The sequence below is a fragment of the Pongo pygmaeus genome, chromosome X, assembly GCF_028885625.2.
Source record: "Pongo pygmaeus isolate AG05252 chromosome X, NHGRI_mPonPyg2-v2.0_pri, whole genome shotgun sequence".
NCBI classification, from domain to species: domain Eukaryota; kingdom Metazoa; phylum Chordata; class Mammalia; order Primates; family Hominidae; genus Pongo; species Pongo pygmaeus.
In genome coordinates, this window is record NC_072396.2 from 132,777,969 (window position 1) to 132,802,001 (window position 24,033).

At 37.6% G+C, this 24,033-nt stretch overlaps 2 protein-coding genes across 2 annotated transcripts; both read right to left on the minus strand.

The window, feature by feature from the left end:
- Positions 1-216: 216 nt before the first annotated feature.
- On the minus strand, positions 217-982 carry LOC129024551 (eukaryotic translation initiation factor 3 subunit K-like). The gene has a single exon (XM_063660188.1). The coding sequence runs from the start codon at positions 550-552 to the stop codon at positions 268-270; it is 285 nt and encodes a 94-aa protein (XP_063516258.1). The 5' UTR covers positions 553-982; the 3' UTR covers positions 217-267.
- LOC129024550 (eukaryotic translation initiation factor 3 subunit K-like) lies at positions 292-906 on the minus strand. The gene has a single exon (XM_054471666.2). It carries the CDS (start codon positions 904-906, stop codon positions 625-627), a length of 282 nt encoding a protein of 93 aa, XP_054327641.2. The 3' UTR covers positions 292-624.
- Positions 983-24,033: the final 23,051 nt, after the last annotated feature.

The following is a 24,033-nucleotide window of genomic DNA, read 5'->3' on the forward strand; positions in this document are numbered from 1 at the left end:
CTCTTGCCTGATTGCCCTGGCCAGAACTTCCAACACTATATTGAATACAGTATTGGAAGTTCTGACCAGGGAGAGTGAAACATCCTTGTCTTGTGCCGGTTTTCGAAGGGAGTGCTTCCAGTTTTTGCCCATTCAGTATGATATTGGCTGTGGGTTTGTCACAAATAGCTCTTATTATTTTTAGATACGTTCCATCAATATCTAGTTTATTGAGAGTTTTTTTTTTTTTTTTGTCTGAGTCAACACATCTTTATTAAACACCTGAAGTTACTGGGAGGAGGCCATGATGCTGGACACACTGTCAAAGTCAATCTTCTCCACAATGTTCTTGGGTTTAATGCTCTCTTCTTGGCTACAGATGAAGATCTGCCCCGACTCGTCGGCACTCCAGCCGTATTTGCTCATCCACACCTTTAGCTGGCTGTCCGACAGATCCCCGAGCATCTCGGCCAGCAGCCAGCGGTCGATGTGCTGGTAAGTGATACCCACAACATGGCAGATAAACTTTCGGACAGAGTCTTCAAAGCCAGTTATACCTTCCAAGAGGTCCATGTTTTCATCCAGGGCTTGCCAGAAGGCCTGGAAGTGGCAGGTCTCCAGCAGGTCCCCAAGGTACAAAATCTGTCAGATTGGCCGTTCTTCTTGATGTGCCTGGTGGATCATGCACTTGCACAGGGTGAAGTCTGTGTGCGGCAGGTTGGTGAGGGCCTTCAGCAGGATCTGGGCGGTGACCGTGGTCTGAAAGAAGGCTGGGTTGAACTGGTACAGCTTCAGGACAGCCAGGTTGGCTTCCAGATCATAGGCGTTTTCCTTGGCCTGCGTCTCTACATAGCGCTCCAGGATGGCCAGGTTCTCAGGGTTGTACCTGTCGATACCCTTGAGCAACTTGCCCATGTTGGCTCTCATCTGCTCAAACATCGCCATGACTTCTGTCGCCTTCCACAACCAGGGCTGGAGGCTAACACTGGCCCGGCATGGCGTCCTCGAGCTATTGAGAGTTTTTAGCTTGAAGAGGGCTTGAATTTTGTCAAAGGCCTTTTCTGCATCTATTGAGATAATTATGTGGTTTTTGTCATTGGTTCTGTTTATGTGATGGATTACCTTTATTGATTTGCATAGGTTTAAGCAGCCTTGCATCCCAGGGATAAAGCCAACTTGATCGTGGTGGATAAGCTTTTTGATATGCTGCTGGATATGGTTTGCCAGTATTTTATTGAGGATTTTCACATCAATGTTCATCATGGATATTGGTCTGAAATTTCTTTTTGCATTGTTGTGTCTCTGCCAGGCTTTGGTATCAGGATGATGATGGCCTCATAAAATGAATTAGGGAGGATTCCCTCTTTTTCTATTGTTTGGAAGAGTTTCAGAAGGAATGGTACCAGCTCCTCTTTGTACCTCTGGTAGAATTTGGCTGTGAATCCGTCTGGTCCTGGACTTTGTTTGGTTGGTAGGCTATTAACTACCGCCTCAATTTCAGAATTTGTTATTGGTCTATTCAGGGATTCAACTTCTTCCTGGTTTAGACTTTGGAGGGTGTATGTTTCCAGGGATTTATCAATTTCTTCTAGATTTTCTAGTGTATTTGCGTAGAGGTGTTTATAGTATTCTCTTATAGTAGTTTGTATTTCTGTACAATCAGTGGTGATATCCCCTTTATCATTTTTTATTGCATCTATTTGATTCTTCTCTCCTTTCTCCTTTATTAGTCTGGCTAGCAGTCTACCTATTTTGTTGATCTTTTTAAAAAACCGGATCCTGTATTCTGCTCAAGGAAATAAGAGAGGACACAAACAAATGGAAAAACATTCCATACTCAGGGATAGGAAGAACCAATATCATGAAAACGGCCATACTACCCAAAGGAATTTATAGATTCAATGCTATCCCCATCGAGCTAGCATTGACTTTCTTCACAGATTTGGAAAAAACTACTTTAAACTTCATATGGAACCAAAGGAGCCCACATAGCCGAGACAATCCTAACCAAAAAGAACAAAGTGGGAGGCATCACGCTACCTGACTTCAAACTTTACTACAAGGCTACAGTAACTGAAACAGCATGGTACTGGTACCAAAACAGATATATAGACCAATGGAACAGAACAGAGGCCTCAGAAATATGCCACACATCTACAACCATCTGATCTTGGACAAACCTGACACAAACAAGCCATGGGGAAAGGATTTCTATTTAATAAATGGTGTTGGGAAAACTGGCTAGCCATATGCAGAAAACTGAAATTGGACCACTTCTTACACCTTATACAAAAATTAACTCAAGATGGATTAAAGATTCAAATGTAAGACCTAAAACTGTAAAAACCCTAGAAGAAAACCTAGGCATTACCATTCAGGACATAGGCATGGGCAAAGACTTCATGACTAAAACACCAAAAGCAATGGCAACAAAAGCCAAAATTGACAAGTGGGATCTAATTAAACTAAAGAGCTTCTGCACAGCCAGATAAACTATCATCAGAGTGAACAGGCAACCTACAGAATGGGAGAAAATTTTTGCAATCTATCCATCTGACAAAGTGCTAATATCCAGAATCTAAAAAGAACTTAAACAAATTTACAAGAAAAAAAACAAACAACCCCATCAAAGGATATGAACAGACATTTCTCAAAAGAAGACATTTATGCAGCCAACAAGCATATGAAAAAAGCTCATCATCACTGGTCATTAAAGAAATGCAAATCAAAACCACAATGAGATATCATCTCACGCCAGTTAGAATGGTGATCATTAAAAAGTCAGGAAACAACAGATGCTGGAGAGGATGTGGAGAAATAGGAACGCTTTTACACTGTTGGTGGGAGTGTAAATTAGTTCAACCATTGTGGAAGACAGTGTGGCAATTCCTCAAGGATCTAGAACTAGAAATGCCATTTGACCCAGCAATACCATTACTGGGTATATACCCAAAGGATTATAAATCATTTTACTGTAAAGACACATGAACACATGTTTATTGTGGCACTATTCACAATAGCAAAGACTTGGAACCAAAACGCCAATGTTCATCAATGATAGACTGGTTAAAAAAAAATGTGGCACATATACACCATGGAATACTATGCAGCCATAAAAAAGATGAGTTCATGTCCTTTACAGGGACATGGATGAAGCTGGAAACCATCATTCTCAGCAAACTAACACAAGAACAGAAAACCAAACACTGCATGTTCTCACTCATAAGTGGGAGTTGAAATATGACAACACATGGACACAGGGAGGAGAACATCACACAACAGGGCCTGTCAGAGGATGGAGGCTAGGGGAGGCATAGCATTAGGAGAAATACCTAATGTAGGTGATGGGTTGATGGGTACTGCAAACCACCATGGCACGTGTATATCTATTTCACAAAACTGCACGGTCTGAACACGTACCCCAGAACTTAAAGTACAATAATAAAAAAAAAATAAGTTGTTTGGCCAGGAGGGCTCCACCTTCATGAATGAATTAATGTCATTTTTAAGAAAGCGGATTGATTATAAAGGGGTGCATTTGGCTCACATCTCTCTCTCTCTCTCTCTCTCCCTCTCTTGCCCTCACTCTTCTGCCTTATACTATATGAAGGTGCATCCAAATGTTCTCACCAGATGCTGCCACCACTTTGATCTTAGACTAACCAGCCCCCAGAAATCTGAGAAAAAAAAAATCTGTTCATTATAGATTACCCAGTCTGTGATATTCTGTTACAGCGACACAGAAGAGACACAGACTTAAAATTGGCACCAGAGAAATGCGGTATTGCTATAACAAACACCTAAAAATGTGTAAGTGGCTTTGGAACTGGGTAATAGAGGCTAGAACAGTTTTGAAGTGAATGCTGGAAAAACTTGTATTGCCATGAAGAAAGTGCTGAGAGCGATTCAGGTGAGCGCTAGAAAAAGAGTAGATCTGTAGGGAAAGTCTGAAACTCCTTAGGAATTACTTAAGTGGTTGTGATAAGAATGCTGTAGAAATTTGTATGGCAAAGGCAATTTTAATGAGGTCTCAGGAATGAATAACAAGGTATTCGAAACTGGAGTAAAGGTTACCCTTGTTATAAAGTGGCAGACAAAATGATAAACCAGGGTATCTGGCAGAGGAAATATGTAAGCAGCAAAGCCTTCAGTGTGCTTGCTATGTGGCTTCTTGTAACTGCACATAGTAAGAGGTGAGGAGAAAGAAATGATTTAAAGACAGAACTTATAATTAAAAGAGACATCAAACTTGGGGATTTAAAGGTTCTCAGCCTGGATGTGTGGCAGAGAATAAAAGAACATTTTCCAAAAAGGAAGCTAAGTGTTTGGCTAAGCAACTGTTTGATAGAAAGATTATTATGAAGAGAATGAAGCCAGAGGCTATTTATGAGGACAATGGTAGAATAATCCCAAGGGTATTTTGGAGATTACCAGTGCCACCCCTGCCATTACAAACCGAGAGTGCCAAGGCCAAGGGGAAGTAAATATGTCAAAAGAGAGGCCTCGGGCACACTCAGAACCTTGAAGCTTGCTGCCTAGGGGTGCCTGTAGTTTCTGCGCCACACATTCTGGTCCAGTGCTCCTCAGTCACCCCAGGCATGGCCCAAGTGGGCCCAGGTGCCATTTGACCCACAAATCTGGAAAATAGAAGCTATAAATATTGACAGTGTCCATATGGTGCTAATTCTGTAGGCATGCAGAATGCAAGAGCGTTGAGAGCATGGCTTCCTGTATCTAACCTTCAATGGATTTTGCAGACTGCCTGGGACCCCAGACAGAAACTTGTCGCAAGGGAAGAATCACCATGGAGTCCCTATGAGGGCAATGTCCAGTTGGACTGTGGAGGCAGAGCTAAGACTAGGAGTCCCTACTAGGCCTAGTGGAGCCAATGTGGGTGCGACCACCCTTGAAATTCCAGAACTGTAGAGCTACCAGCATGCAACACCAGCCTGGGATAGCTGTAGGCACAAGACTCCAACTTGTTAGAGTTGCTGCATGGGCTGCGTCTTGCAAAGCCATGTAGGCAGAGCTGCCTGGAGCTTTGAGGGTCCAGCCTGCACTCATGTGTCTGGATGGTGGGATGTGGAGTCAAAGACGATTATTCTTAAGCCTTAGGATTTAGTTTGCTTTCCCTGTTGGATTTGGGATTTACTTGGGAACAGTTACTCGGTTTTTCTTGCCTATTTCTCCCTTTTAGCATGGGAATGTCTATTCTATGCCCATCCCACCATTGTATTTTGCAAGTAGATAACTTGTTTTTATTTCACAGGCTCATGGCTGGAGGGAATTTGCCTCAAGGTGAATCATGTCTTGAGTCTCGCCCATGTCTGATTTAGATGAGACTGGACTTTGGACTTATGAGTTGGTGATCAAATGAGTTAAGATTTTGGGGGCTATTGAGATGGAATAAACATGTTTTGTACGTGAGAAGGACATAAGTTTTCGAGGGTTATGGGTGGCCTTCCAAAATAAAATTTAAATATTTGTCCCTTCCCAAACTCATGTTGAAATTGGATTGCCATTGCTACGGTATTAAAAAGGTGAGACTATTTAGAGGTGATTAGGCCAGGAGGGCTACTCCCTCATGATTATATGCCATTATCATAAGAGTGGTTTTGTTATAAAAGGGCAAGTATGATTCTCTCTCTCTCTCTCTATATATATATATATATACACGTATATATGTACGTATATATATACATATATACGTATATATGTATATATATACGTACATATATACGTGTATATATATATATATATCTCTGTCTCTATCTCTCTCTCTGCGTTTATCTCTATCTCTCCCTTCCTCTTTCCAGTATGTGTGTACACAACATGAAAGCCTTCTTTACTAGATGGCAGGGACTTAAATTTGAACTTTCTAGCTGCCAGGTATGTGTGAAATAAATTTCTATTCATTATAAATTAGTCAGTTGGTAGAGCTTTGTCAGAGCAGTACAAAATGGACTAAAATATTAAGTAAGTGTTTTCTTGCCCCTCTCTCTTTCCTATCTATTTGACCCAGAGAAGCACAGACATACAGGAAGGGAGAGGTCGAAGGCTACTTAATCAACTCTCTATCAACTCACATACTGCTGGAGAGAAAATGCATTATCTACAAAGGGCAGTAAGGTCCAAGCAGCTGGCTAGATATGTAGGCAGGTAGAACTTCAAGGCAAAGCAATTCTAGAAGGCATTCTACCTAAGTGATTTGTTGGAAACTTTTACCTACTCCATTAGGTATACACATAGACAGAACCTAAATCATTTCCCAACTGTCAAACCTTCTGCTAAGAACAAAGCCCTTACTTTAATTTGCCCCGCACCTCCCCCCAGAACTCTGCTGATATCCTGAGCACATGGTTCTTACTATTTCTGAAAATTTATCTTTAAAAATTGTCTCAGTCCCTAAGATAAACATAGTATTTTTTTTTTTTTTTTTGGCTAACCTATTTTTCTGTTACCAAACTAGTAGCATAGACAGACCATAAGCTGATCCTTGAACACATGTGATTGAACTGTGGGGGCCCACTTATATGTGAATTGTTTTCAATAACTACAGTCAGCTCTCTATGTCAGCAGGTTCAGCATCCACAATCAAACACAGATTGCAAATACAGTATTTGCAGAATGCAAATGCGTATTAATGCAAATGTATATGGAGGGCTAACTTTTTGTATTCATAGCTTCTGCAGAACTTGAGAATAGACAGATTTTTGTTATCCATAGGCAGTCCTGGAACCAATCCCCTCAGAAAACTGAGTAAAGGGTCATACATACATGTATATGTGTATATCTGTGTGGGTGTGTGTTGTTTCTAATATAAATAGCTTTCTAGTTGATAATCTTTTCCTACAATAATACGTACTCACTGAGAGTACTTATACAGCATTCCTAAATGAAAATACAATGCTCACAAATACTATACATAATAAACAGTTGGGTCTTCAATGAGTAAGAATTTAAAACATGCTTTTTTCTTATGAAAGAAGGTGAAGTTTAACGTATTTTCATTTGCCCTACTGTTAAACAGGTTAATACTCACTCTTCTATTCATCTCAGATATTTTTCACTCACTTCTGTCTCTACCATTCCATTCCTCCTACCTTCCCTAGACTCAGAGTGTAAGATTTTTGGTTCCTCAGTATAATTATAATCTTATGAGAAAATGGGAGGAGAAAGCTGGGGCTACAGCTTTCTGTAATTCCTTGAAAGATTCCTCTAAACAAAACTTCAGAACTTGCTTTTGAGGCATGTTTTGAAAAGAATTATACTTCTAAATTAATAACTCCTTTGATAATTACTTGTAATCCTCATTTTAAAAACTTTCATGTAAAATGTATTACCTCCATTGTACAGACGAGTAGACTAAATAATCAAAGAAATTACATAAGTCTATCTCATTTCAAAACCCGATTGTTTTCTTTCTTCCATTCCTCCCTGCCTCTAATCACTTGCCCTTTCAAAGTACTTTACACTTCCCTCTTCTCAGAAGGCCAGCTGCCAGAAGCTCAGCTTACTGCCTCTGAGATTCCATAGAATGCCTTATATACCTCCTATCAGAGTTGTTACTACACTCTGTTTCATCATGCATTTATCACCTGACATTCTCTCTCATTGTACTGAACTCCTCAAAACCAGCAATCATGTCTTAGTCATCTTTTTGTGTCTAGATTTCACATAATTTCCAACACGTACCAGAAGATGTTTCAAAAATGCTTTTCTGAATAAATGAATAAATCCTGGGGAATTTCAAGAGGAAGAATGAAACATTAAAGAAGCTAGATTCCCATTTATTTAGCCATTAATTGCAACACAACTAAGCAATTTGTTATTTAAATAAATGAGGACTATCAGAATGTAAATAGTTGGCAAATGGTAGTATCCCACAGGAAAAAGAAATCATTTTACCAACCTCTCTTTTGTAGGTAAAGCAAGAAAATCATGAAAAGGACCATGGCAACAAGTACTATTAAATCGTGTCAAGAAAGGTAAGCTCTCAAGACTTTCCTTTGAACATTTTACCTTCTTGAGTGCTTCAAGAATTTGTTGCTGTGTTGGTTCAGTCCTATGTGTAGGTTAATTAAGCATTATCTAGAGGATATGACATGAAGAATGTCAGGAAAAACCTCCCTGAGTAAAAACGTTTCCCCCTTGTCCCTCATACTACATGGAATTAGGAATTTTCACAGTAATCATTACTTTAAGTTATGGCTCTGAAAGCCCAAGCCAAAATGCACACATGCCAAATAGGAAAGTAAACATATAAAACTGCTGTTAGTCATTGACATTTAGACATCCATTAATTTCTCAGGAAATTTTCACCCAGTCATTCAGAGACAAGACCCAGGAAAATGGAGTTCTGATGGATATGGTTAAACTGAGGATATGTAAAATAAAAAACAGATTTTGAAGTGGACACATCCAAAGGGACTCTGTGAGTATTCTTAGAGAGGGTGGGTCAAAGGACAGAAAAGGAAAGCAGAAGAAAAAAAATAGTTCAACTGACTTTGCAACTTGAAAATATTACCAAGGACCAACCGTTGCATTTCATCATGGATTGTGACCGTGACTATGAACACAACGGGTTACCCAAAGAAGAATAATTATATCTCTGTAGTGCATGAAGCTTGGTCTTTTTTAAAATAATCTTTGCAACAAAAACCATGTGGTTCTTAATAGAGTGGAGAATATGCAGAAAGCCTGAAAAGAACTAGAGCCTCTGATCTCTTCTCCATTGAGGATGGGCTGCTACTTAGCGTGTCCATGCTAATTGCAGCCTCATATTTCACTGTACATGTTATTTCTTTAGAGTGACCATAAGATGTTAATCAAGCTTTGCTGTAGAATTTATGTTTAAAATCTCTATGCATCTTTTTAATGTGTCAACTGACATTTGTTATTATTTGGTTATGAACTGGCTTTGAATATCTTATGAAATATTTATAGCAGCAAAGAATGTGGGAATCATATGAACAAAGCATATACAAGTAGCAAAAGATTAGTGACAATTACTGACAGGGCGAAATCAGTAATCAGCCTTCATTTTCCACTTGTTTACTTTTAAGTGTGCTTGATTTGTGGAAGGTGGATATGTCTTTCATTCTCAAGTTGCAGTCTGTTTGAAGACATTTGCTTACTGAATGGAAAGTTCAAATAAAATCTGGATTTCACTAAAACTTTTGTAAATTAACTCTCCTTAACCAGAAAAACCTATAACATTTGCTTCCAAGAAATAATTTAATGTTTCCCTTCTGTGATTGACAGCAGATGTGAAAATGAAAAATGAATCTCAGACGAGGAGCTTGCAAATGGGCCTGAAGGGGAGAAGAGGCAAAATGCAATGTGGGATATAATTAGGATTCCAGAACCAGAATATGGGCATTTTGCCTTGAAAATGCTGAATGTGACATGCACCCCAAGCCACCAGCAGGGCTATTAACTATTTCAAACCTCCAAAAGTATCTTGACACTCATGTAAGGCTACAGGCCAGTGTGGAAGAAATGGAATTTGACCCTTGTTCCTAATATGCCATGACCTGTGCTTTCTTATTATGCTTCAGCTGTTAGGTCATATGACTGCCATTTTCACCAAGGTGAGAACAGAAGCCCATAGGCAAAAATGAGCTAATCCCTCCCTTGTTCTTTTCTCATGTTTTAGAGCCTTCTATGAAAGCATCTAGAATATCTTTTTGTACTACTTTCCTAGCACCAAGTTTGTGTCATTTGGCACTGCTGTCATCTGCAAGTAACAGAAACACAGAGTTTAGTTGCTTAAACAAAGAGGGGCTTATATTTCTTTATAAAACAAAAAGTCTGAAAATAGGTTATTGGTAGCACAGTGACTGACATTGGCTTAAAAATTCAGTGATGCCAAGAACACCGTTCCTGAAATTTTCTTGGTGTTTATTCCAGAGCCACAAGATGATTGCTGCATAAGTTAATGTCCAGGTTCTCCAGAGGCCAAAACACTTCCTTATTCCCTAGAGCTCAGTGTCATAATGGGGCACTGGGAACTATAATAAGTTGGAGAAAATTGTTACACAGGGTAATTCAAGAGTCGTGAAGTCAAATGCCATCCTTTTGCAATTCTGCAAAGATTCAAGTTTGCTACTAAAGTAGTTACAGAATTAGAGATTTAAAGCCAGTGTAAGTACCTTGCTCTGCCTTTCAGGGGTATATTAAAATGCACAGTCCAAAAAATATTTTCATTTCGCCCTGGAGAGACATTAGAAGGCTGGAAGAAGGAGGACTATTTACTTGCTGAAATTTATGTGATAAAAATAACACACTTTAACAGACAATCGGCCAAATGCCTCTTTCAAATGCTAAGAGAGTGGGTTTGCAGCCTTTAAATATACAGGTAAGGCAAAAAGCTGAATTTCACACATTTCTCCCATACTCATTCAGAGGGAATAACTTGTCAAGTGTATTTAGTACACCTGGTGTAGTACTAACTAAAAAACCGTTAAAAGAATTAAGGTCCCATAGCAGAGAGCGGGAAGTGAATATAGGAGTGGGATCTTGTCAATTAAAACACGCACACACACACGCACTCAAGAGATGACTTTGTCACCAAAGGGTAACAGTTACACAATGCAAATATATAATGGATGATTTCTAGGTTCAGTAATTAGGATCAAGAAAAACAGCGCCTATATCAATCAAATGCATTTACGTACTCTTGCTTTCTGTTGGGAAAAACAAGCAAAACCGTATCAATTGAAATAAAGCCAGTTGTCTATACTTTCTACATGTTTTTGTATATTAACAGGACATACTCGATATGCTGCTAGGTGCTGAAGATTCAGGCACGGAAGACAACACCTGCCTTCAGGTAGCTCACAGTCTAGTGGACTAGTGATCTTCCTCTTTCATTATTTTATCAGCTCTGACAAATGTGTCTATAACCCCTAGGTGCTTCTTGTCATTGAAATAGGCTTGAAAGTACAAGACATAATTTGGTATTCTTGTCATTTTCAGGTACAAGGCAGTTCTCTTCCCAAGAGTGATCATCTAACTCAAACATTTATACTTGAATATGCCTTTTGTTGTTTAGTAAAGCTATTTTTTTAAAACAGCCACAACATTTATTATTTTTGTCTGTAAGACAGCATGTTACTGCCTAGTTAAAAAACAATGTAAAAGATCTCATCTAATTGTTCCTTCATTACCTTCAGAATGAAGTCCAAACTCCTCATCATGTCACCAAATGCCTTTCACAATGTGTTTTCAGTCTTACTTTACCAGATATTCTCACAAGTACCTTATGCTCCAACCAAACTGAACTTACATGAAACCCTGTAGTAACATGCTCTGTAGTAAAGTCAGCTTGGATCTAACCAATTGTCAACTGGCTGACATCTTCTGTGCAGGCTCAATGGCAAATGCAGTGATGTTAAAGCTCTTATCTTGGGCCAGAGTGGTAAGCAGCAAGATGTAGAGGAGTGAAGGGGTGAGTCAAGTTTGAGAACAAGCAAGCAATCCAAATTTGGGAAGCAGAGAAGTGTAGGCCACATCCCATGTTGCCAGCCTCCTCCTATCTCCATAGATCTGGCTGGTGAAACATGAGCCAAGTGTTGGGATATTCTTGTAATTACTGTTTCAGTCCTGAAAGAATATTGCCAGTTACTAAGTGTTGCCAAACCACAATCTGGGCAAATTTGAATTATTCAACCAGACACCTAACAGACTAGCTGAATAAGCCAGTTTTGGTTCTTCCATTAACCACTCAAAAATGTAACTCTCCATTGTACAAAATTAGGTTTTTTAGGGACGTCACTCATTGTATATTATGACCTTTACTGTAATTCAATTTCCATGAGTGAATACACCCAGGACTTTCTCATATCACTGCTTTTGTTCATACCGTCTCCTGCTAATACTGCCCTTCTCTTTGTTAGAATCATTCTAGGCCAGTCTCAAATATCATTTTTGTGAAAATGTTCATAAAGAAAATTGTGGGCATTGTGGCCATACAGTCTCTGTTATAACTACTCAACTCTGCTGTCATAACATGAAAGCTAACATAGACAATACATAAATACATGAGCATGACTGTGATTTAATTAAAACTTATTCACAAAACGAAGTAGTGGGCTAGATTTGGCCCTTGAAAACTATAGTTTCTTCACCCTAGTCTTAGATGATTCCTTCTGTGATGCTCTGGATAGAATTAATCTCTCCTTCTTCTGGGATGCATAGAACATTGCTTAGGCCTTTCTAACAATGTTAGATTCTGCCTTGTAGCTTTTTTTTAATTTTTAATTTTTGTGGGTGCATAGTAGGTGTATATATTTATGCATTACATGAGAATTTTGATACAGGCATGCAATGTAAAATAATCATATAAGGGCAAATGGAGTATCCATCTCCTCAAGTATTTATCCTTTGTGTTACAAACAATCCAATTATACTCTTTTAGTTATTTTTAAATGTACAAGTAAATTATTTTTGTCTATAGTCACTCTGAAGTGCTAAAAAATAATGGGTCTTATTCTATCTAATAATTTTTTTTTACCTATTAAACATTCCCACTTCCACCCTACCATCCCCTTCTGAGCTTCTGGGAACCATCCTTCTACTCTCTACCTCCATGAGTTCAATTGTTTTTATTTTTAGATGCCACAAGTAAGTGGTAACATGCAATGTTTGTCTTTATGTGCCCAGCTTCCTTCATTTAACATAATGATGTCTAGTTCCATCCATGTTATTGCAAATGAGATGTTCTTATTCTTTTTATGGCTGCAGAGTATTCTATTGTGTATATGTATTATGATATATTTATCCATTCATATGTTGATGGACACTTAGGTTGCTTCTAAATCTTGGCTATAGTGAATAGTGCTGTAAGAAACATGAAAGCGCAGACATCTCCTGATACACTGATTTCCTTTCTTTTGGGAATATAGCTACCTAGGTGTAGGATTGCTTGATCTATAGTAGCTCTGTAGCTCTATTTTTAGTTTTTTGAGGAAGCTCCAAACTTTTCTTTGTAGCGGTTGTATTAATTTACTTTCCCACCAAAAATGTTCAAGGGTTCCCCTTTCTCCACATCCCCATCAGCATTTGTTATTGCCTGTCATTTGGATAAAAGCCATTTTAACTGGGGATGAGATGGTATCCCATTGTAATTTTGATTTGTGTTTCTCTGAGGATCAATAATGTTGAAGATTTTTTCACATACCTGTTTACCATTTGTATGTCTTCTTTTCAGAAATGTCTATTCAGATATTTTGCCCATTTTTTAATTGTATAATTATTAATAGATTTTTTGCAATAGAGTTGTTTGAGCTTCTTATATATTCTGGTTATTAATTCTTTGTCAGATTGGTAGTTTTTGAATATGGTCTCCCATTCTGCAGGTTGTCTCTTAACTTTGTTGATTATCTCCTTTGCTGTGCAGAAGCTTTTTAAAATGATGCACTCTCATTTGTCTACATTTGCTTTGAAGCCTGTGCTTGTACGGTATTACTGAAGAAATATTTGCCCACTCTGATGTCTTGGAGTTTCCCACAATGATTTCTTTTAGGAGTTTTATAGTATAGGTTCTTAGACTTAAGCCTTTAATCCATTTTGACTTGATTTTTGTACATGGTAAGAGAGAGATGTCTAGTTCCATTCTTCTGCATATGGATAGCCAGTTTTCCCAGCACCATTTATTGAAGAGATTATCCTTTCCCCAGTTTATGTTCTTGGCATCTTTGTCAAAAATGAGTTTACTGTAGCTGCATGAATTTATTTCTGGGTTCTCTCTTTTGTTCCATTGGTGTGTGTGTCTGTTTTTATACCAGTACCAAGCTGTTTTCATTACTATAGCTTTGTGGTGTAATTTAAAGTGAGGCAATGCAATAACTCCAGTTTTGTTCTTTTTACTTAGGATAGCTTTGGCTATTCTGGGACTTTTGTGGTTTTATATAAATTCTAGGATTATTTTTTCTATTACTGTGAAGAATGAAATTGGTATTTTGATAGAGATTGCCTCTGTAGATTACTTTGGGTAGTATGGATATTTTAATAGTATTGATTCTCCCAATCCATGAACATGGAATATCTTTTCATGTTTGCTTGTGTCCTTCTCAATTTCTTGCATTGATGTTTTATGGTTGTCATTGTAGAGATCTTACACTTCTTTCGTTAATTTACTTTCTGGATATTCTATTTCATTTGTAGCTATTGTAAAAGAGATTACTTCCCTGATTTCTTTCTCAGGTTGTTCACTGTTGGCATATAGAAATGTTGCTAATCTTTTTTTTTTTTTTAATTTTTGTGGGTAAATAGCAGGTGAACATCATAAATAATGTGGTATCCATCCCCTCAAGCATTTATACATTGAGTTGCAAACAATCCAATTACATACATTATTTTAAAATGTACAGTTAAGTCATTATTGACTATAGTCACCCTGTTGTGCTATCAAATAGTAGGTCTTATTCATTTTTTATAACTATTTTTGTACCCTGTATTGTTCTTCAAAGTTCCACAGATATCTAGAGCAGGGGCAAAATGCCACCATCTCTTTGCTAAAGCATAGCAAGAGTGACCTTTACTGCAGTTCCCAATCAGTTCCTTATCTCCATCAGAGACCACCTCAGCCTGCCTCAGTCATTGTCCGTATCACTAACAGCATTTTGGTCGCAACCACTCAACAAGTCTCTAAGAGGTTCCAAACATTCCCTCATCTTCCTGTCTTCCTCTGAGCCCTCCAAAGTGTTCCAACCTCTGCCCATGTCCCAATTCTGATGTCGCTTCCACATTTTTAGTTATCTTTATAAAGTACCCCACTATCCCAGTACCAATTTTCTGTATTAGTCCACTTTCATACTGCTTTAAAGAACTACCTGAAACTGGGTCATTTATGGGGAAAAAAAGATTTAATTGACTAACAGTTCCACATTGCTGGAGAAGCCTCAGGAAACTTACAATCCTGGTGGAAGGTGAAGGGGAAGAAAGGCACATCTTCCATAGTGGCAGAAGAGAGAGCGAGAGTGTGAAGGGAAAGTGTCACATTTTTAAACCATCGGATCTTGTGACAACTCACTCACTATCACAAGAACAGCATGGGAAAAACTGCCCCCATGATCCAAACACCTTCCACCAGGTCCCTCCCTTGACATGTGGGGATTACAATTACAGATTAGATTTGGGTGGGGACACAGAGCCAATTCATATCACTGGGGATTGCTGCTAGTTATTCAGGGCCCAAGGGCTCTTTAGTCAGCAAGTGATGGATCCTGCCAGGACTGGATCCTTTCCTTTGAAGCAGCGGGTTCTCTTCTGACCCATGGTGTGTCTAGAAATGTCATCTGCAAGCTAGGACCTGGAATGGGAGCCTCCTGACTCTGACAGATGCCTTATCCTACTGTGGCTGAGCTGATATCTAACATGAAAGACTAAGTCCACTTTCCTCTCCTCTACTCAAGTGGAAGGAAGCGGTCTCCATGTAGCTGTGAGCTGTGCTGCCTATGATTGGGAGAGAAATGGCACAAGTACTCCCTTAGCCACCCCAGCTGGTGTCTCAATAGGTTGCATGTCCCCAGGTCCACTGGCTCCAAGCCCAGTGCAGCACAAGGGCTTGCCTAGGAGTTGCAGTCCTTGTGGCCTATAATGCCTTTCAAGTTTAGTTAGAGCCCCAGAGCACTTTAGCTTGTGGTGGTGAGGGATGGGTGGTTCTCCTCTGGCTAGTGCTGGTCTAAATAGTCCTTCGGTGGGTGTCACCTAGATTCAGCCCCGGTTTCCTTTCTGCTGTGAGGGAATAGCACTAAATTCAATGAAATGGCTCACAACTGCTGTGCTTTCCCTCTCCCATGCATGGATAGATTCTCTGTGCCATGTGGCCACTATCCGGGGGTGGGGGAGGGATAGCATCAGTGATGCAAGACTGTTTCTCCTATTCTCTTCAGTGTCACTTTTAGCAAAGTGAAGTTAAACTAGATAGTCAGTGCTCACCTGATTTTTGGTTCTTCTTAAGGTGCTTTCTGTGTAAACAGTTGTTAAATTTGGTGTTCCTGCATGAGGGACGATTGGTAAAGGCTTCCATTTGGCCATCTTTCTCCATCCCTCCCCTTGTAGGTTGTTTTTGTTTTGTTTGGCATGTTTACTCCCATCTGGATTAAATTTTCCTTTATTCATTTAAAGTGCTAAATATGCTATTGTTGAGTTGAATTTACCAAAGAAACAATAAAGAATACTCTTAGGTATATTTTATAATTTGCAATATATTTTTTAATCTGTCAATCCTGTGCATTAATGTTGTAGGCAACAGAGACTCCTAGTTTGCCTAATTTCTATTCTATTCTTGTTCATTAGCTATTTACTGAGGTAGAAATGTGGTTCTCTGTAATAAAGACTATAATTTTCAGTCTCCCTTTAAGTTACACGTGGCTATATGATCGTGTTTTGGCTATAGAAATATAAAACCAAGTGTCATGTGCAATGTCTGAAAAATGTCCTTAAAGAAAGCAGGTTTACCCTTCTTATCCCATTGATTTGAACAGCCATGTTGGATCATGTGGTGAAAAGCTCACAGTAATACAGCAGAACAAAAGATATAGAAGGAGACCAAGTCTTTATGGTGGTGGAGCTGAGACATCCTTGAATTACTATCTTCAGATTTCTTTAAATAGAAAATAAATTAATTCTGTTTCATTTAAAACACTTTCATGTGGGTATTCACAGCCAAACCACTCCTCACTGGCATAACTAACAAACAGCTCTCTACTTAACAAAATTAAAGCTATGGCCTGACATTGAGTCACTTCCCAAGGTCAGAGGCATTCTTTGGCTGATCTCATGGATTGCATAATTATTTACGATAATAGGATAGCAAGAGGAAGAAAACCTGTCACTTAGACACACTTCTTCCTCTTTGATGTAGCTACGTCCAGCATTGACATTGCCCTTCTCTTTCATCTCTAGTTTTTCCCTAGTACAAACCTTGGCCTCAGTCGGTGCAGCTTGGCTCCAATTGAGCCATTGTTGACGTGATATTTCCTCTTGTTAGTCACAGTTTCTCTCTCACTAAGTAGTTCCGGCAAATAAGCACAAAGCCTCAACTCGCTGTTTTCTCCATGCCTCTATTCCTTGAGTATTTTCCCCTAAGTCATAAGCAATAAACATATATATGTATATGTATATGTATACATATGTACATATATATGTACATATAGACGTATATACACATACACATATATATGTATATATATATGTTTATTGCTTATGACTTAGGGGAAAATATATGTATATTATATATGTATACATATATGTATATATATAAACATATTTGTATACATATATATGTTATTGCTTATATATATTATGTTGCATATGTATGTATGTGTGTGTGTATGTGTGTATATATATATATATACACACACACAGAAAGACTAGGTTAATCCTATTCTCCCTCCCTTCTATTTAACAATCACAGTCCCTGACAACTACCTTTACGTAAGAAAAGCCGTGGTTACCCGGGCGACTAAATTACCAGCTTGGTTAACTTCTATTCTCCATCTGACTTCCAAATCTCAATTCTCTCTCTCCTTCTTGTCTAATGAATAGCTAATCAATTCTGAAAGGTTAAGCTAAAGTGCATTTCGTCACTCTTGTCCTTTCTATAATTTTCAAGCTACATCTTGCCTGAGATTATCTTGAAGGGGCCTGACCTCTTCTATTTCTTTGAAACACTTAAAGCATTTTCAAACATAAGAAAACAGAAGAGTTTTTAACATAGTATTTCTTCATTGACTTCATTTAACATAGTATTTCTTCATTGACTACATGATAACGTCACTCTTCTCACCTCCATTTATTCATTCCTGTGCATTTAGTCATTCTCTTTCCTGTAAAAGAATTACCTGTCCAGTAAAAGAATGTAAACACTTTAATGGACTTGGGATGTACCTGGAAAAAGAAACAAGGTTTTATAAACTGAAGCATACTTTTAAAATTATGAATGATTGACACACATTTCTCTCGTTCATCAGGTGGATTTTAGCTTATTGTTTCTAAAAATCCATATACGTTATTCCTGCTTTTTGTCTCTTCCCTCTTTCATTGTTTTCAGTTATAGGAAGATAAGGATGCAGCATCAGAGTTTCATACTTCAAGATTTCTTTCCAGTGATATCAGTTGTTTATAAAAATCCAGAAAATATTAGCAATTAAAGAAACAAACAAGGATTTCACATGGCTAAAAATACCAAGGAAACAAGGGATTCATGAATTCAAAGGGTGTGAATATATGCAAATAAAAAGTCATCACACTATCTGGAGATGGTTAATTATACTCTTCTTATAGCTGAAATAATCTCAAAACAGAAAACTGTTGCCTACATTGGATTCTAATTTAATATTCAATACTATTTTAGTTTAGTGAAAGAGAAAGAAAAATCATTAACAGACTAATATATCTTCTACAGGTAAACAGCAACTTAAGGAAGCCACTTTGCTTACAGGATGAAGACAATATCGGAGAGCTCAAGGGTATAATAAAACAATAGTCACTGCTTCCTACAGTGTGCCCATTCTAATTTGGATAAAACCAGAGGGTCAAATAATCCCTAGATTGTCAGTAAATCTTCCAATCTTAAAGTATAAAATGTTCGTTAATATGATATTATTATCACTACCAATATAATATCACACTAATATAATTATTATCTCACTAATAGTAATAATAATATCATATTATTGAACATTTTATACTAGTAGTAACAGTAGGAGTAGCAACGGTAGTTTTTCTAGCCTCTGGGAGAAGTTGAGAACACAAATATATTAGGAAAATAAAACAACAATTTACAAAGGACTTTAACAACGACTCGCTTCATAAAAAAGCCCTACAAACTAGCTCAAGCAGGTACTTTTACCCCACTTTGAGTTTCATTTCTACTTTCTGCCTCCTAGATCACCAGTGACTCCAGCCAGAACACTTTACCTATAACTCTGCTACAAGCTTACCCAATAACCTTGGCCCAGGCAGAGGTATTTTTTTTAAAGTTCCTCAGCTGATTTTCATGTGCAGCCTGTGTTGAGAATAACTAAATTCATGTTAATTTATTAATGATTAAATAACAACAGACTGCCAACAGGCACCTTTGGGAAAACACATTTTACAATACATAAAAATCACCTAGAGAGCTTGTCCAGTTTCCTTGGCTCCATCTCCAGTGATTCTGAATCAGTGAATCAGGTTGAAGCTACTGAATCTGCATTTCTAACAAGCTCATGGGTGATACCATGGAACCACACTTACAGAACCACAAACTTATACCAGATAAATGAGTTTTGTGGTATAAAATTTCAGGTTTTCTAGCAAGCCAGGAGTGGATATTTGGTGGAGAGTCTTAGATTTGTACCTACAGAGGCAGCTAAATTAATTATATTCCAGAAAATATGTGGCCTGTATTTTCATATAGATTATGTTTAGCTACTTTTACATACAATCCAACATAACATTGGTTTAAATACAAAGGATTTATTCTTTTGCATAAAAATATCTGATAGGCAATCAAAAGTTGGTATGGTTGCACAATGAGGCAATCAATCACCTAGAATTTTTGTATATTTATGTTCCATCAATGTTTATACATGGCTTTATCACTGACAGCACTTCATGTTCTAATATGACTGCCACAGTCTAGAAATTGCATCAACATTCAAAAAGGTAGGAAATACTTTTTAAAATATTAGGGAATGGGGTACTTTTCCTATCTAGTTTATCTCTGTTTCAAGAGATTTTGTAGAAACTTCTTCCAATAAATTATATGTACATATCATGGTTCACAACTGTATCATATGGCCACACCAATCCACAACAAAGTTTAAATATAATAGAATATAGGTAAAGATATTGTAATAAATAGACCCAATGCATATGACTCAAAAACAATAGAAGTTTATTCTCACCACCCAACAGTCTTAGGCAAATGTTACTGGTCAGTGGCAGTTCTCTTCTACATGGTGATTCCAGAATTTAGATGCCTTCCACACTATGGCTCTGTCATTCCTTAAAGCCTCATCACCAATGTTACATCCACCAGGTGGAAATGCATAAAGAGTGGGGACAACCCAGCATAGAGAAAAGAGAAATGTTTTAGGTGATAGATATCCCAATTACCTTGATTTGACTATTATACATTATATGAATATGTCAAAATATCACATGTACCTTCAATATATGTATATGTATTATATATCAATAAAAACGAAAGCTAAAAAAGAATATGAATGAAGATATCATTTTGTTAAAAGCCTTGGCCCAGAACTGACAGGCCTACCTTCTACTTACATTCGCTAGGCTATAACTTAGTCAACATGACCATAGCTTGTAAAAACAGGCTGTAAAATGCAGTACAGCTATGTGCCTAGGGACAAAACTAGCAGATTTTTTATGAAACATCTCTTATACAATAGAAATTATAATCTTATAGATGGGAATATGATGACACCAATCAACGAAAGAGTTCTGTTACTAAAGAAGATGGGAAGAATGGATGTAGTATAGGCAGGCAACAGTCTCTGTCATCTTAACTTTTTTTATCTTTAATTTCCATAGTACAATATAGAATTGCTAGGTTCATCTTCTTAAAACTGTAAGAAAGAACCTGTTGTAGAGGTGAGATGACCTACATTCTCATCTATAATTGTTTTCTTTTTATTGAACTGAATGATCAGGAGGATATCACTTAAACACTTTGCTTTAATTTCCTTATCTATAAACTGGGAATAACTGCCTCTTATTTGGCCTATACCTGAAAAGTGTTGTGATAATCCAATAATAATATTTATGCCAAAGTGTCTAAAAAAGACAAAGCAAGCATATGATTGCCAGAAAATACATTTTCCTTTTTAGGCTATCAGTATAAAGTGAAAGGTATCTCAGTCTGTAAGTCAAGATAGAATTCAGGGAAGGAGAATGAACAGAGCGAAGAGCTATGAAAACTGATTCAAGCTTTACAACAGAGAAAAAGCTAACAAGATGGCTTGTCATTGTAGGCTTGTAATTCAAAATAAAAGACCAATCATTTGATTTCACAATAACATATTGGTTTGTGACAGTAACGGTCATCTTTATAGCCATAAAATGGATGGTCATGAGCACTGATAAAAGATGGCAAATGCAGAGTGGCAACTAATGTGACAAGACAAAATTACTCCAAAAGGCTAAAAGGCAGTGTCTGCCTTAGTTTCAGGCCATGGTCGAAAAGGGCATAGACATTACACTTGGGCAAAACAAGTGAGAAAGCTAGAATGCTCATTCCCTCCTACAAAGTGCAATTTCACTTCTGGAGCAAAAAGGTGCTGCTCCTTTCTTGAATTCATAAATTTATTCAAGTATCCTAGGGAGAGCAATTTACACCTCTTTTAGGGGGAGGTAAGAGGCAGTACTTGAGTGAAAGGAATGACAGCAAAAAGAAGGAAAAAAAATGAGGAAACCTGACTTGAAAAGTCAACCCATGCTTCTCAAAGTAAATACTCTGATTACAGAGATTTGATGGTGTGCACTGACCAGTGTGCCAACTGTAAACTGATGTGGTCCATGGAGAAGTACTAATACTGGGGATCAGGGGAAGGAGCTACCTAATGGAGTCCTGAAAGCTTTGAATTGAACTACTATCCCTTGATCCACAATTATCACATGCAACCACAACCCACTCATTTCTCATTACCAAAGCCTAGCTATATGAAAAAGGCAAGCTGAGTTAGGGCTATCGCCTGAAATATACTCTTCTTTTGTTCCTGTGTGTAAAAATATGCCTCCTCAAGAACATAGAAAAATTATGTTATATAAAGTCCATATTTTATACTTACTTTCCACCCCCACTTCCAAGTCCAAAAAAGTCTGGCTCATTGTTATATACAGGACAGATACTTACTGAATGCCTAAGGACTTAGGTATAAAGAATACCAGGCTCTTCCAGGGATTCCCAAGGTCTCATTGCCACCATTCTTGAATCCATTGGTTTCTAAACACTAGTACTCAAATTGGCACCTAGTTGTACAGATTGCTGGGCCTGCTGCAAGATCTATTGAATCAGAAGTGTAGAATAGGCAAGAAACTTGATTTTTATATTTTTAAAAAGCTCCTTTGTATTGCTTATGAAGTGCATAGGACAGTGGTTGTTAATCTGTGGTGCAGAAAAGAATCATCTGAAGAGCTTATACACTTTTTAAGCTAAAATATTTTTCCCTGGACATCTTAGTGAGTCTTGGAAAAAATTTAGGTGATTTGTGTTTTGTAACAGCTCCTGAAGTAATTCTGATACCCAATCCTGGTTAAGTAACACTGCTCTGAACTAAACATAACTCTCCCTTTTAACAGAAACTGATATTTAACACCCTTGTTGTCATTCTCCCACCCATACACACTTTCTCTAGGAAATCCAAAATCTTCCCTTCCTAATTTTAAAACTAACCAATTTCCACAAGGCTCAGGCTCCCTAGGTACCAACTCTACCTCCACAACCCCAGGGGAGAAATTAGGCTTGGTGATGCATAATTTAATGATCTGCATTGTTTAAAATTTACAACTATTTTGATCATTTTACTAGAGGTGGTAACAGGGGGCTTACTCCAGGTTCATTGTAATACATTTGTTTATTGAACTACAGCCCAGGCATACTCATTCTGACAGTTTGATGTTTATGTACCTCTTGATGCAAATATATAATTCATGTCACTGTTGATGGGAACTGTAGCTTTCCAAAGAGGAGGAAAGATACCCTAATAATCTTGTAATAATGACTTAGGAGAGTATATTGACAACATAAATGTTAGCACAATTATGTACAGTCTCCATCTGCCTCCTAGCTTGGTACATTTAGGTGTTCTATTTATAAAACAAGTGCATCTGCATTCACATACTTGGGGAGGCTGTTGCAGAAGTAGATGTTTCTATCAGGTCTCTTTAACTGAGAACATAGCAAGTTTGATCTTTATTAGGCAGTAGAGCACTATAATCAAAGCTCTGTTTTCCTGTCATTGTTTCCAAGGGTTAGAATGAACCATACAATAAAACAAGAGTTCATAATGTACAATTAGCATAGAGTTTTAACTTACTTCTCTTTTCCCCTCATTCTACTGAAAATGGGCTGATGGATGTCAACTAGATAGTTAATAATGGAAGATGTTGAGCAGATACTATACATTTTGGAAGTGTCTTATGTATACTTTTTTATTTCCATTTCACAACTTTATAAAATGAGTGTACTGTATTATTATCTACTCCATCCACATTTTACAAGTGAGGGAACTGAAGCACAAAAAATTAAAACAATTTGTTCACAGTCAGTCAGTCGATAGACCAGACTTTAAACCTAAACAATCTAGATAGAGTCAGCGCTCTTAATCATTTCAGTATATGTCTTCCTAAGAAAGACCATTATAGTGGAAACAGGATGTGCTTTGGAATCAGGCTGGAACCCACTTTCGTCATTTCAAAGTCAGATGATTTTAGGCAAGTGATCTAACATCTTGGAGTCTCAATATCATTATCTGTAACATGAGAAAAATAATAATAGAGCCACATTATATTTGTGCACTTAAATTAGAAGCAAACTTTAATAACCTAACACCACAATGACCCCAAAGTGCATTCATAATAATTTGTGTAATCCTCTTACCAAATTGAATATCATATATTAAAGTTATAAATACCTAATATAACAAGTGTGGAGTAAACTGTGCAGACTACTACGAACTCTTCAGTATTCTCCAACCCTCCATTTTCCCCCTAGGGATTTGATACTTATCTTTCAGACAGTGTGGTTTAAATTTTTTGGCATCTGCACATAGTGATATTTTTTGTCCCTTCCCTTAGTTTAGCTAAGGAACTGTCAAACTTTAGTGTGCATAAGAACTATCATACAATAGAACATACACAAAGTTGTGCAGACTTTTTTTTACAGGCATTTTAGGAGATTTTGATGGATCACTTTAACTCTTACAACCTTTACATATTTGTGTGAAGTGCAAATATCCAAGTACCTAATACGTCTCTCCCTACCTCAGAGGTGTTTTGACACCTCTGTTTTGAGCTCTCTCATATTGTCTTCATCCT

Coding starts and splice junctions, on each gene's coding strand:
- LOC129024551 (XM_063660188.1), bottom strand. CDS start 552: ATGGACCTCTTGGAAGGTATAACTGGCTTTGAAGACTCTGTCCGAAAG.
- LOC129024550 (XM_054471666.2), bottom strand. CDS start 906: ATGAGAGCCAACATGGGCAAGTTGCTCAAGGGTATCGACAGGTACAAC.